The sequence below is a fragment of the Panthera tigris genome, chromosome X (assembly GCF_018350195.1).
Source record: "Panthera tigris isolate Pti1 chromosome X, P.tigris_Pti1_mat1.1, whole genome shotgun sequence".
NCBI classification, from domain to species: domain Eukaryota; kingdom Metazoa; phylum Chordata; class Mammalia; order Carnivora; family Felidae; genus Panthera; species Panthera tigris.
The window spans coordinates 51,949,945-51,965,328 of NC_056677.1; the positions used below are offsets into that span (position 1 = coordinate 51,949,945).

Here is a 15,384-nt window from a genome sequence, read left to right on the forward strand (position 1 = left end):
AAGAGTCAGACGCTTAACTGCACCACCCAGGCACCCCTAACTGTAACACAGTGTTAATGGAAACCTTAGTCCACCCTATGGGGAGCTCTGAAACTAGATGATTTTTCACTGTTGTTCCCTATTGTATCCCTATATGGAAGGAGGCCTTTGTATTCCTGTATCAGTTACTGGATTCCTAGGCCCTATTTTCTAGTTTAGAGTTATTTCAACTACTCCTATCATCAAACCATCCCCAAAGGGAGAAAGGTTTAAAGAAAAAATAATAATTATAGAGAAAAAGTAGGGGAAAACGGGCTCTAGAACCAAATCTGGGTTCACATCTTAAAATTTCTCTTACCAGCTGTTTAACTCAGGACAAGTTATTTAACTTGTCTGAACTTTGGTTTATTTTTTGGAAAATGGTAATAAAAGTACTTAGCTTGAAACATTTTTGGGCACCTGGATGGCTCAGTGAGTTAAGCATCTGGCTCTTGATTTCAGCTCAGCTCATTATCTCAGGGTTGTGAGATAGATCACTGCATTACGCTCTGTGCACTGGGTGTGGAGCCTGCTTAAGATTCTCTCTCTCCCTTTCCTTCTACCCCTCCCCCACTTCCTCCTTCTCTCTCTCTCTCAAAAAAAAAACATTAAAATTAGAAAGATTGTTTTGAAAATCAAATACAATTATGTACATACAGCATCTTGCATAGAGACCTGGCACAGAGTGGGTAGAGAATAAATGGAAATTATAATAATAGGGTAAATTATTGTGCAGTGGTTTATTCAGTTTCCTTATTTATAGGGTGGAGAGAATGAAAGGGAAGAAGAGCTGCTCAGAACGGGAAAAGGCACGTATTTTATATTACTTGGTACTTAGAAGCATTCAGTCAGCATTCACTCCAATGAACAAATGTTTATTTAAAAGAATTCGTACAGACATAACACTCTACTTTCAAAGAGCAGAGGAACTTTTTATATTATGAACACATGAACACCAGCAACTTAAAACTACAGTTAAAGAAGGAAGAAAATATCCCCCTTTCCCCAGCCAGGGACTGAGATTGGAGTTAAAACTTTCTCACTCAGCCAACTCCCATCTCTGTCTTTAAGTATAAGAATAACTTGACTAGACATCTGATTTTGGTAAAGAGGAGAGATACAGGGCCTGGGGAGCCTAGTGCTTTTTCTTTTGTAAGGGAAGGCCACCTGGAGAATCTATAGGAAAGGGGTGGCCAGCAGTTGACCTGAGCTGAGGCCTCCTTACAGAAGAGGGCAGACCCAAGAGAGGGATGGATGGATGGAAGTCCCACCCTCTTTTCTGTGTAAAATGGTTATCACTCACTTGATTCTCATATATATCACTATGTAAGTGCCAGAATAATAGTTTTGAACAAAAATGGTTTTGTTCAAAATGTTTTTGAACATTTGGCAACACAGATGTCAGCATAGGGTCCCTCTCAACATAAGGCAGCTCCTACATTAGAGCCCAACGATTTAGGCAGCAAGTTATAAAGGACTTGTGGAGTGGGTGTGGCTCCCTAATTTCACCGTGGGGAACTTCTGCCACTGATTTGAAAAGCTAAGGTTATGGGAGAAAAACCCATAAGTCTCAGAATCTCTAGACACACAGCCTGGTACCTGAGAACTTTAGTATATCTGGGAGACTAGGGTGAGAGAGAACTCCAAAAGGAGGCCTTGTCCAAGTTACTTCTGGACTTTGATTAGATGAGATGAGATGAGGGTGGCAGTGGGGGAGAAATATACACCAAAGATACTGGAAAGTCCTGCAAGAAGACTATTGTCCCTTCAGAGCCTAAGGCAAAAGTACAAGGAGAGGGCACACTGGAGCCTTTACCTGAAGGAAGGGCCTCCTCCAACCCTCAGCCCTTAGGCCCCAGGCGTCAGACATAAGAGGCAGAGAATCACATCTGGGCTTTCTGTCCTTCCCTCAACTTCAAACAAGGGCAAGGGTTGAAATGTGGATGGGAGAGAAGGGATCATCGGACACACTGTCATTAGCACCTTCTTAAATCAGAAACTCCAAGAGAAAAAAGAAATAAGAGCAAGGTGAGAGCGGTTGTGCTTCCATCACGTTAAATAGGAAACTTGGCAGAGGTAGGGGAGGGTGGTCTCAAATCAGGACATTAATCACTCTGGCCAAGGGGAAGGGTTATGAGCAGCAGAGCTCTATGTATTCTCCATCTCTTCATTCATCCTGCTTCCGTTTTGGCTTTTTGGGGTTCCGGGACCGACTCTTGGCTTTGCACAGAGGACATATAGGTGCATTCCGATGAATTTGCTGATGACATGACAAGCAGGCCTAGTGAAAGGACACAGGACAAAGAAAGTTAGTAATCAGATTCTTTTAGCTTATAGTTCAGGCTTCTGATCCCCAGAAAGCAGTTGTGATTTTCCAACAGAAAGGAGTAGTAATCAATGACTGAGACTCAAGTAGATCGGTGCCAGATGTAACAGATGTAAGGGCTATAAAGGAAGGAGGGTCAAAGAAGGGTACTGAGGAAAAATATCCAAAGTTGGGAAATAACACAAAGTGAGAATTATATATCCATTTAATATTATGTTAAAGCATGGACCAACAGGCTGTGTCAAGGATTATTCAATTCTCTAAGACACATATTAGTAAACTTTCTCTACAAACGCCAAGAGAATAAATATTTTAGACTTTTTAGGTCACATGGTGGTAGTTAAAACTACTCAACTATAACTGTTATACATGAAAGAAGCTACAGAGAATACATAAACAAACAAGCATACATGTGCGCCAGTAAAACTTTATTTACAAAAACTGGGAGCAAATCAGACTTGGCCTGTGGGTTCTAGTTTGCTGACCCCTGCTCTAGGAGAATGTTCCTTTATTTGATTATTTACTATTGATCAGGGCCCAACTCTGTGATTTATGGCAATAAGCAACAAATAGTTTTTGCCCAGTAGAGATGCAGATTATTTCTGTTCCAAAGGAAAGATAATTAAAGGTTATAGTTCATCAACCAGTCCTGTATTTAATTTTCCAAACTTATTTCAGCATTCCTTTCATTCCTTTACTATATATGTGTGTTTCTTAAATGCTTTTTGAACCGGCTTTGTAATCCTGTTGAATTCCTCATTAACAACACATGCTCACTATATATTTGCACAAATTTTGTTTCTAACTTTTTAAAAATTATGCTTTGGCAGAGCCTGTCAATCTCCCTGCATTGTAGCCCCTCTGGGAATGTGAGGCTATAAAATCAGCTGGTATGCCACATGAACAAATGCTCAACACTAATCATCTTCAGAGAAATACAAATCAAAACCACAATAAGATCACACCTGTCAGAATGGCTAAAATTAACAACTTAGGAAACCACAGATGTTGACAAGGATGCAGAGAAAGGGCAACCATTTTTGCACTGTTGATGTGAATGGAAACTGGTGCAGCCACTCTGGAAAACAGTATGGGGCTTCCTCAAAAAAAATGAAAAACAGAACTACCCTATGACTCAGCAATTACACTACTAGGAATTTACCCAAAGGATACAAAAATGCAGATTCAAAGGGGTGCATGGACCCCAATGTTTATAGCAGCACTATCAACAATAGGCAAATTATGGAAAGAGCCCAAATGTCCATTGACTGATGAATGGATAAAGATGTGTGCGTGTGTGTTTATATATATATATATATATATATATATATATATATAGGAATACTACTCAACAATGAAAAAGAATGAAATCTTGTCATTTGCAATAATGTGGATGGAAGTAAAGGGTAGTATGCTAAGTGAAATGAGTCAGTCAGAGAAAGACAAATATCATAAGATTTAACTCATAGGTGGAATTTGAGAAACTCAACAGATGAACATAGGAGAAAGGAAGGAAAAATAAGATAAAAACAGAGAGGGAGGCAAACAATAAGAGATTGTTAAATACAGAGCACAAACTGAGGGTTGCTGCAGGTGAGGTGGATGGTGGGATGGGTTAAATGGATGATAGGCATTAAGGAGGTCACTTGTTGGGATAAGCACTGGGTGTCATATGTAAGAGATGAATCACTGGGTTCTACTCCTGAAGCCAAGACTACACTGTATGTTAACTAATTTGAATTAAAAAAAGTTAAAAATAGTTGGTCATACTTTTGTGGGTCCAGTTCTGGAGTCTCTATTCTATTCCATTGATCTATGTGTCTGTTTTTGTGCCAATACCATGCTGTCTTAATGATTACAGCTTTGTAGTAGAGGCTAACGTCTGGGATTGTGATGCCTCCCACTTTGATCTTCTTCATCAATACTACTTAGGCTATTCAGGGTCTTTTGTGGTTCCATACAAATTTTAGGATTGCTTGTTCTAGCTTCGAGAAGAATGCTGGTGCTATTTTGATTGGGATTGCATTGAATGTGTAGATTGCTTTGGGTAGTATTGACATTTTATTTATTTATTTATTTATTTATTTATTTATTTTTAATTTTTTTTAACGTTTATTTTTGAGATAGAGAGAGAGACAGAGCATGAATGGGGGAGGAGCAGAGAGAGAGGGAGACACAGAATTGGAAGCAGGCTCCAGGCTCTGAGCCATCAGCCCAGAGCCCGACGCGGGGCTCGAACTCACAGACCACGAGATCGTGACCTGAGCTGAAGTTGGACGCTCAACCAACTGAGCCACCCAGGCGCCCCGGGTAGTATTGACATTTTAACAATATTTATTCTTCCAATCCATGAGCACGGAATGTTTTTCCATTTCTTTGTATCTTCTTCAATTTCCTTCATGAACTTTCCATAGTTTTCAGCATACAGATCTTTTACATCTTTGGTTAGGTTTATTCCTAGGTATTTTATGCTTCTTGGTGCAATTGTGAATGGGATCAGTTTCTTTATTTGTCTTTCTGTTGTTTCATTATTAGTGTATAAGAACGCAACTGATTTCTGTACATTAATTTTGTATTCTGCGACTTTGCTGAATTCATGTATCAGTTCTAGCAGACTTTTGGTGGAGCCTATTGGGTTTTCCATGTATAATATCATGTCATCTGCAAAAAGTGAAAGCTTGACTTCATCTTTGTCAATTTTGATGCCTTTGATTTCCTTTTGTTGTCTGCTGATGCTACAACTTGCAACACTATGTGAAACAACAGCGGTGAGAGTGGACATCCCTGTCGTGTTCCTGATCTCAGGGGGAAAATTCTCAGTTTTTTCCCATTGAGGATGATATTAGCTGTGTGCTTTTCATAAATGGCTTTTATGATGTTTAAGTATGTTCCTTCTATCCCAAGTTTCTCGAGGGTTTTTATTAAGAAAGAATGCTGAATTTTTTCAATTGCTTTTTCTGCATCGATTGACAGGATCATTTGGTTCTTATCTTTTCTTTTATTAATGTGATGTATCACATTGATTGATTTGTGAATGTTGAACCAGCCCCACAGCCCAGGAATGAATCCCACTTGATCATGGTGAATAATTCGTTTTATATGCTGTTGAATTTGATTTGCTAGCATCTTACTGAGAATTTTTGCATCCATATTCATCAGGGATAAACTACCTGATGATCCAGCAATTGCACTACTAGGTATTTACCCCAAGGTTACAAAAATACTGATTCAAAGGGGTGCATGCACCGCAATGTTTGTAGCAGCATTATCAACAATAGGCAAATTGTGGAAAGAGCCAAAATGTCCATCGACTGCTGAATGGATAAAGAAGATGTAGTATATATATACAATGGAACATTACTCAGTCATCACAAAGTATGAAATCTTGCCACTTGCAACAACATGGATGGAACAAGTGTGTTATGCTAAGCAATATAGGTCAGTGAGAGAAAGACAAATACCATATGATTTCACTCATATGTGGAATTTAAGAAACACAACAGATAAACATAGGGGAAAAGAATGAAATAAAATAAGATAAAACCAGAGAGGAAGGATACAAACCATAAGAGATTCTTAAATACAGAGAACAAACTGAAGGTTGCTGGAAGGGAAGTGGGTGGGGGATGGGCTAAATGAGTGATGGGAATTAAGGAGGGCTCTTGTTATGATGAGGACTGGGAGTTACATGCACGTGATGAATCACTAAATTCTACTCCTAAAACAAATACTACATTATATGTTAACTAACTTAAATTTAAATAAAATCTTGAAAGAAAAAAAAAAAACAGCTGGTCTGCTACAGCACATATAAAACACCCCTTCTTCTGTGTCCTAAGCAAAGGCTGTTTTAGGAAGGCACCAAATAGGTAATTCCAAAGCCCCCATCCCAGCCTCCCATGAGGTTGCTTGAAGACACCTTTCTTCCTCCACAACCCTTTCCCAGCTCACTTACTTTCATAGGTGGGGGCTGTTGCCTGAAGGTGGCTGTCTGCCGAGTGTCCTGCTTTCTAGCCACCTGGAGTTGTTGGGCAGCAGCGGCTGCAGCGGCCAGGGACTCAGGGATGGGGGGCTCCTGAGGCTCCGTCTGCCACTCTGCTTTCTGCTTCTCAAAGTAACTTTGGAGATGAAAGACATTAGCTGGATCATTCTGAAAGCAAGGAGAACCTTGCCCCTCTTAGAGACTCCATGCCACAGAACCAGTATGGCTCAGTATAGAAAGTTCCTACACCCTCCCCAGCACAAGGTTCCCCTTGGGTACCTGGCTCATTGTCTGCTGGGAAGGGTAATCCTTCTGCTCTCTGGCTCTGATAGACCCAGAAAATCAAGAATCCCAGGGCTAGCAAAGTCCTTAAAAGACATTTGCCTATTGTTTACCCCATGTACCTTTGCAATATTCCCATTAAGTATCCTCAGGCCTATGCTGACATGCTTTTCAGAGTAAGAAGCTCACAACATCCACAGGCAGCCTGCTCTACCATATGGAAGTCTGCTTCCTTCTACTGAACTGAACTATCTCTGTAAGGTGAGTGTAGTTCTTAATTCTGGGTCTTAAACAGAAGTTCCAAGGCTAGCCCCTAGAGACCATGAAAGCCCAGCCTTCTATATTTTCAAAGGTTTCTAGACATCCCTTCTGGACCTTGACTTGGGAAGTAACCTTGTAAGAGTCACACACACACACACACACACACAAAGAGTCACAGACACAGTCACATGTTACCAAAATTACACAAAGAATTTTAAAAGCCACCTAGAAATACTAGTCTAATTGTCCTTGTTTTGGTGCACAGAGACTTGCCCAAGGTCATACAATGAGTCAACCACTGACAGTCCTGGGGCTAGGACTGGGTACCATGACTTTTAAACCAGATTTTATGTTTGTATATGTGCCGCTACATGTGTGTGTCAGTATGTATGTGCTGTGTGTGTGTATGTTGCAAGGACAGGGAGCAAGCAGCTTACTCCAAGGACAGCTTCTCCTCCTCTTCACATAGGTCAGGGAGCCTCTGCAGGCCTAGAGTCATGCGCAGGGCATCCACATGTTCCTTCAGTGGCTTATACTCATCATGCAGCCGCCGTGTAGACTCTAGCAGCTTGTTTAGGTCATTCTCAGATTGTTTGATGGTGTTTTCCATCTGAAACATAGAGTGAGGTAGGTACCAAGAAAAGACACCAACATTCTCCACAAGGGTCTATAGCTGAGTGGATAAAATAGCACAGGCTCCAGAGCCAGGCCAATCTATAGTCGTGTCCTTAATTCACCATGTAGTCTATGTGACTCTCTTCAAGCCTCAGTTTTTTTCATCTGTATAATGGTGATAATAATAGTTCCTACCTCATATAATCTTAGGAAAATTCAGTGATTGAGTGCATATAAGCTTTAAGTACAGGGACTACCACAGAGTAAAGGGTCAATTAATGGTAGTTATTATTCAAATATAGCACCTTAAAGCTAGAATGGACCTTAGAGCTCATTTAGTCTGCCCCACCAATATTTTAGAGATCAGATAATTGAGACTCAGGAAGAAAAAAAAAACTTCCTCAGAGAAATACTTCTCAGGGGCAAAACCTAGACAAAAATTCAGGACTTCTGCTTCCCAGGCTACTGGCTTTTCTCTTAGATCAGTGGTTTTCAAAATGTGGTCACCAAATCAGCAGCATTAGCACCACCTGAGAACTCATTAGGAATCCAAATTCTCAGACACCACCCCAGACATATAAAATCAGAAATTCTGGTGTGGAGTCCAATAATCTATGTTTTAAGAGCCTCTTCCATGTGACTTTGATGTATAAGTTTGAGATCCACTGGGTTAGATTCTAAGCCCCAGCTAATATTTTCTTAACTGAATTGACTTTGTATCCTTGGTTAGCTGGCAGCAGAAATGCCAACTCCTCATAAGACCCTGGAATCCTGTGATCTTGTGACACAGAAAATACCATTACTACTGTCTAAGTCACATCTATATTTCCTTTAAGGTCTTTGGCTTGGCAATATCAGGAAATAAGTATTGTCATAAAAATGAGTTTCCCAAGAATAGAAACTTAACTCCTTCAAATGTAATTAAAAAATACTTTTTATTGTCATAAGCTCTAAGGATTAGAAAGGACATTATAAGTCAGCACCTCCAATTTTCCTCCTGGTGCAGGAATATCAATACTGCAGCTCAGACAGGTGATCATTCAGACCATATTTGAATAACTCCAAAAAGTGGGAAACTTATCACCTTAGCTGACAGTTTATTCTCCATGTTCCAAGTATCTCCAAAAGAGAGACTCTAATGAGGGAGCCTCACTTTAGTAGGCTGGCAGATATTATTTGTTTAGCCTACTTGGAAGCCTTGGAGCCCTTTGAGCTAGACCCAAGAGGCAGTTGTCTGCTCTGCTTTACCCTAAGGCTAACTCTCAACTCCCAGAATGAGAGCACATCAGTGCTGAAAGAGACATTAGAGGTGACTGACTCCCTGTCATAGTAAAGAGAAGGAAAATAGGGCCTAGCAGAAAAAGGGACTTGTCCAGTGATATACAATCAGTGACAGAGCCAAGACTAGATCTCAGAACTCCTGGATTCTTCCATTCCACTACAGCCTGATGCCTACTCTCCCAAGTTGGTTGGCCAAAGCCACATCACAAGAGGCCATGGTACTCACTACTGTCTATTTCTCAGAGGGCCTAGAGGTAGGCTTCTGGCCATCAGCTACATACCACATTGATATCAGCATGGATCAGTCGGAGTTCCTCCACATGGGCCATCTTCTCCTGTAGCAACAGGTCCATCTCTTGCTTGTATTCCTTCAGGTGCCTCTCCTCTGATTCAAGGGCCTCAAACTCAGCCTTCAAACGTGCCTTGATCTTCTCCATCTGCAGGGTCTTGTTCCTGCAATTACCAAAAAGCAAGAAACAGACCAGTAGGAAAAGGGAGAAAAATGGGAATAGAGTGCAGTTAGGCCCTGAACCAGGGTTATTTTTCTAAGCCACCTTTCTAAGCTTTTCTTTCTCCAGGCATAGCCAACCTAAAGCCAGCCACAAAAAGTTAGGAGATTCTCTATTCTAAGATAGAAGTTCCGTGGGTCTCAAAGGGGATAGTTTTATTCTACTGTGGGACATTTGTAAATGTGGAAGACTTTTTGTTATTAGACTGATCCAAGAGAGAACACTACTGGCATGTAGTGAACATGGGTCAAAGATGCTAAACAGCCTCTCAAAGCACAGTAAAGTCCCATACCACAAATAATTCCCACTCAAAATGCCAACAATGACCTTTTGAGACATTCTTAAAGGAGCACTGTCCATTAACTTTTGTACAATGATGGAAATGTTCTGTCTCTATGCTTTCCAATACACTAGCCACCAGGCATGTGTAGCTACTGGGTACTTGAAATGTTGGTAGTGCAACTGATGAACTGAATTTTGAATTTTATTTAATTTTGATTAATTTATCTTTAATTTAAACCACACATGTGGCTAATTGGAAAGCACAGCTCTACAGGGTCAACTACTCAGTTCCAGAAGAGGAAGAGGACTAGAAGAACTATAGCTCATTTCTTTTCCTAAAAAATATAAAACCTGTTATTGGTTGTTAAATCCCAATTGTATACTCTCTGGTTAAGTAATCCCACCCTTGTGAATTTATTCTAAGGAAATAATTAAAGAAAACAAAAGGTTAATACACAAGACTGTTCATTATGGACTATGGGCAAAATTGTAATATTTAGAAGCCATTAAAATGAATCATTATGAAGACTTGTGACATGAAAAGTACTGAAGATATGATACTCAATAAAATGCATATGCACTCAGATTGCATTTTTCAAAATATACGTGCACAAAATGGAAGGAGGCCCCTCTGCAGCACACTTTTGTCCTTCCCCTGGCTCTCTACTCTCTGGTTCTGAGGTACTTCCTAGTTGTTATCCATCACTAGCTGGGCTTGAAAAAAGCACAGAAGACACGAAGGAGTCCCTTATCTCAGGGACATAAGAGCTTAAAATCATTCAGGCCAAAGTGAAAAATACAATAGCTGAAATGCAAAATGGACTGATGCAATGAACACAAAGATGGAAGAAGTAGAGGAAAAATAAGTGAAAGAGAAGATAGAATAATGGAAAATAATGAAGCTGATCAAAAGAGGGAAAGAAAACTCTTGGATCATGAAAGTATACTTGGGAAATCAGTGACTCCATGAAATATAATAGCATTTGTGTCATAGGAGTCCCAGAAGAAGAAGAGAGGGAAAAGAGAGCAGAAGGTTTATTTGAGGAAATTATAGCTGAAAAATTTTCTAATCTGAGGGAGGAAACAGACTACCAAAACCAAGAAGCTCAAAGAACTCCCACCAAAATCAAGAAAAGCAGGGAAACACCAGGGATATTGTAGTTAAATTTGCCAAATATACAAATAAAGAAAAAAATCCTAAATCATCGAGAAAAAAAAATCCTAACTTACAAGGGAAGACAAATACAGTTAGCATCATCAGATCTCTCCACAGAAATGGCAGGGCAGAATGAAGTGGAATGATATACTCAATATGCTGAGTAGAAAAAATCTACAGCCAAGAATACCCTATCTAGCAAGCTTATCATTCAGAATAGAAAGAGAGGTAAAGAGTTTCCCAGACAAACAAAACCTGAAGGACTTTGACCATTAAAACAACCCTGCAAGGAATATTAAAGGGGACTCTTTGGGAAAAAGACTAGAAAGGAAATGAGAAAATCTCTGGAAATAAAGACAACAAGCATTAAGATGGCACTAAATTCATAACTATCAACATTTACTCAGAATATAAATGTACTAAATAGTCCATTCAAAAGAATGGGTGTTGGGGTGCCTGGGTGCCTCAGTTCATTGAGTGTCCAACTTTGGCTAAGGACATGATCACATGGTTCGTAAGTTCGAGCCCCACATTGGGCTCACTGCTATCAGCTCAGAGCATGCTTTGGATCCTCTGTCCCCCCCTCTCTCTCTGTCCTTCCAATGCTCGCTCTCTCTCTCTCTCTCAAAAATAAACATGAATAAACAAGAATAGGTGATGGGTATTGAGGACACTTGTTGGGATGAGCACTGGGTGTTGTATGTAAATGTTGATTCATGGGAATCTACCCCCAAAATCAAGAGGACACCATATACACTGTATGTTAGCTAATTTGACAATAAATTATATATATATATATATATATATATATATATATACACACATATAAAGAATGGGTGTCAAAATGAATAAAAAAAGAGAAAGATCTATCTACATGCTGCCTACTGGAGATTCATCTTAAACCTAAAAATGTCTGCAGATTGAAAGTGGGGGGATGGAGAAATATTTATCATGCTAATGGACATCAAAAGAAAGCTGAATACCCATACTTATATTAGACAAACTACCTTTTAAACAAAAGACTGTAAGAGATGAAGAAGGACACTATATCATAATGAAGGGGTCTAACAAGAAAATCTAAAAAATTGTAAACAGATATGTCCCCAACTTGGAGGAACCCAAATATATAAAATAATTAATAACAAACATAATGGAACCCAATGATAATAATACAATCGTAGTAGGGCATTTTGAGATCCCACTTACATCAATGGACAGATCATATAAGCAGAAAATCAGCAAGGAAACTATGAATGACACATTGAACCAGATGGAATTAGCAGCAGAATACTTTCTTGTGAAGTGCACATGGGGGCACTTCTCAGTATAGATCACATACTAGGTCACAAATCAGGCCTCAACAAGTACAAAAAGATCGAGATCATATCATTACATATTTTCAGACCACAACACTATGAAACTTAACCCCCCCACACACACACATGTGGAAAGAAAACAAATAAATGTCAATTAAATGGGTCAACCAGAAAATTAAAGAAGAAATAAAAAAAATACATGGAAACAAATGATAATGAAAACATGACGATCCACATCTTTGGAATGCAGCAAAAGCAATCATAAGAGGAAAGTATATAGCAATACAGGCCTATTTCAATAAGTAAAGAAAAATGTCAATTACACAACCTGAACTTACACCAAAAGGAGCTAAAAAAGAACAACAAATGAAACCTGAAGCCAGCAGAAGGGAAATAATAAAGATTAGATAGAAATTAATAATATAGAAACAAGAAAAAACATAACACAACAATAAAATCAGGAGTTGGTTCTTTAAAAAAAATAATAATAAAATTGATAAACCCCCAGTCAGACCTATCAAAAAGAAAAGAGAAAGGACCCAAATAAATAAAATCATGAATGAGAGAGGAGAGTTGACAATACCACAGAAATACAAACAATTATAAAAGAACACTATGCAAAAAACGTGTGCCAACAAATTGGACAATGTGGAAGAAATGGATAAAATACTTGAAACATATAAAGTACCAACACTGAAACAGGAAGAAATATAAAACTTGAACAGTCCTATAACCAGCAAGAAAATTGAATGAGTAATCAAAAAACTCCCAACAAACAAAATTCCAGGGCCAGATGGCGTCACAGGAGAATTCTCCAACACATTTGAAGAAGAGTTACTACTTATTCTTCTCAAACTGTTCCAAAAATAAAAATGGAATGAAATCTTGCAAACTTATTCTATGAAGGCAGCAATGCCTTGATTCCAAAAGAAAATACTCCATTAAAATGGAGAATTATATGCTAATATCCTTCATGAAGGTGAATGTAAAAATTCTCAACAAGATAATAGGAAATCAAACAAAACACCACAATCAAGAATTATTCACCACAATAAAGTAGGATTTATTCCTGGGCTGCAATGGTGGTTCAGTATTTGCAAATCAAGGAATCTGATACACCACATTAATAAAATAAAGGATAAGAACCATATGATTCTTGGGGAACCCGGGTGGCTCAGTCCATTGAGTGTCTGAATCTTGATTTCAGCTCAGGTCGTGATCTCAGGGTCATGGGATCAAGCACCATGTTGGGCTCCACACTAAGCATGGAGCCTACTTGGGATTCTTTCTCTCTCTCTCTCTCTCTCTCTCTCTCTGTCTCTCTCTCTGTCTCTCTCCCTCCCCTGCCCCTGTCTCCTGCTTGTGTGCTCTTTCTTTCCCTTTATCTCTAAAATAAAAGAAATTTTTTAAATAACCATACGATTTTCTCAATAGATGCAGAAAATGCATTTGACAAAGTCCAGTATCCATTTTTTTTTAATAAAAGCCCTCAACAAAGTAGGGATAGAGGGAACATAAATGAACATCATAAAGGCCATATATGAAATATCCACAGGTGATATCATCCTCAATGGGTAAAAACTGTGAACTTCTCCTCTACAGTCAGGAATAAGACAGGGATGCCCATTCTTACCATTGTGATTTAACTTAGCACTGAAAGTCCTAGCCTCAGCATTAGACAACAGAAAGACATGAAAGGCATTCATATTGGCAAGGAAGAAGTCAAACTTTCAATATTTGCAGGTAACATGCTAATATATGTAGAAAAGCTGAAAGAACACTTTTCCCCCAGTAAAGTGTTAGAACTGATACACGAATTCAGTAAAGTTGCAGGATGCAAAATAAACAAACAAAAATCTATTGAATTTCTATACATCAATAATGAAACAGTAGAAAAAGAAATCAAGGAACTGATTCCATTTACAATTGCACCAAAATCCATAAAATACCTAGGAGTAAACATAACCAAAGAGGTAAAAGATCTTTACTCCGAATCTTTAGAACACTTATGAAAGAAATTGAAAAGAGCACAAATATTTGGAAAAATATTCATGTTCATGAATTAGAGGAAGAAACACTGTTAAAATGTCTATACTACCCGAAGCAATCTACACATTTAATGCAATCCCTACCAAAATACCACCAGCATTTTTCACAGAGCTAGAACAAACAACCCTAAATTTGTATGTAACCACGAAAGACCTCAAAGAGCAAACGTGATCCTGAAAAGGAAGGAAAACAAAGCTGTAGACATCATAATTAAGGACCTGAAGCTATATTACAAAGTTGTAGTCATCAAGACAATACGGTACTGGCACAAAAAAAGACACATAGATCAACGAACAGAATAGAAAACCCAGAAATGGACACACAACCAAATGGTCAACTAATCTTTGAAAAAGCAGGAAAGAACATCCAATGGGGAGAAAAACAGTTTCTTCAATAAATTTTGGGAAAACTGGACAGCCACATGCAGAAGAATGAAACTGGACCACTTTCTTATACCAAACATAAAAATAAATTCAAAATAGATGAAAGACCTAAATGTGAGACAGGAAACAATCAAAATCCTAGAGGAAAACATAGACAGCAACCTCTTTGATTTTGGCTGCAGCAACTTCTTACTAGACACATCTCCAAAGGCAAGGGGAACAAAAGTAAAAATGAACTATTGGGACTTCATCAAGATAAAAAGCTTCTGCTCAGGGAAGGAAACAATCAATGAAACTAAAAGATGACTTATGGAATGGAAGAAAATATGTGCAAATGACATGTCTGATAAAGAGTTAGTATCCAAAAGCATAAAAAAATCTTATCAAAGTCCATACCCAAAAAAACAAGTAATCCAGTTAAGAAATGGCAGAACACAGGGTGCCTGGGAGTGTTAGTTGGATAAGCATGTGACTTTTGATTTCGGCTGAAGTCATGATCTCAAGGTTCATGGGATCAAGCTTCGTGCCAGGCTCTGTGCAGTCATTACAGAGTCTGCTTGAGATACTTTCACTCTACTTCTCTCTCTGCCCCTCTCCCTTCAAAATAAGTAAACAAATAAAAGTTTTTAAAAAAGAAATGGGCAGAAGACATAGACATTTTTCCCAAGAAGACATACAAACAGCTTACAGACAAATGAAAAGATGCTCGATATCACTCATCATCAGGGAAATACAAATCAAAACCACGATGAGATATCACTTCACACCTTTCAGAATGATAAAATTAACAACACAGGAAGCAACAGATATTGGTGAGGATAAGGAGAATGGGGAACACTCTTATACTCTTGGTCTGAATGCAAAGTGGTGAAGCCACTCTGGAAAACAATACGAAGGTTCCTTAAAAAGTTAAAAATAGAACTA

General features: G+C 38.7%; 1 protein-coding gene across 2 annotated transcripts in view; it reads right to left on the minus strand.

The window, feature by feature from the left end:
• Positions 1-812: 812 nt before the first annotated feature.
• ZC4H2 (zinc finger C4H2-type containing) overlaps positions 813-15,384 on the minus strand; it is a 29,995-nt gene continuing 15,423 nt past the window's right edge. The window contains exons 2-5 of one of the 2 annotated variants that reach the window (XM_007088316.2): positions 9,047-9,218; positions 7,307-7,479; positions 6,300-6,462; positions 817-2,299 (exon numbers count right to left, since the gene is read on the minus strand). In XM_007088316.2, coding sequence (XP_007088378.2) covers positions 2,186-2,299; positions 6,300-6,462; positions 7,307-7,479; positions 9,047-9,218 — 622 coding nt within the window. In that variant the 3' untranslated portion in view covers positions 817-2,185. Of the gene's footprint in view, positions 2,300-6,299; positions 6,463-7,306; positions 7,480-9,046; positions 9,219-15,384 lie in introns of both variants that reach the window. The other variant, XM_007088317.2, reaches the window with a different exon arrangement.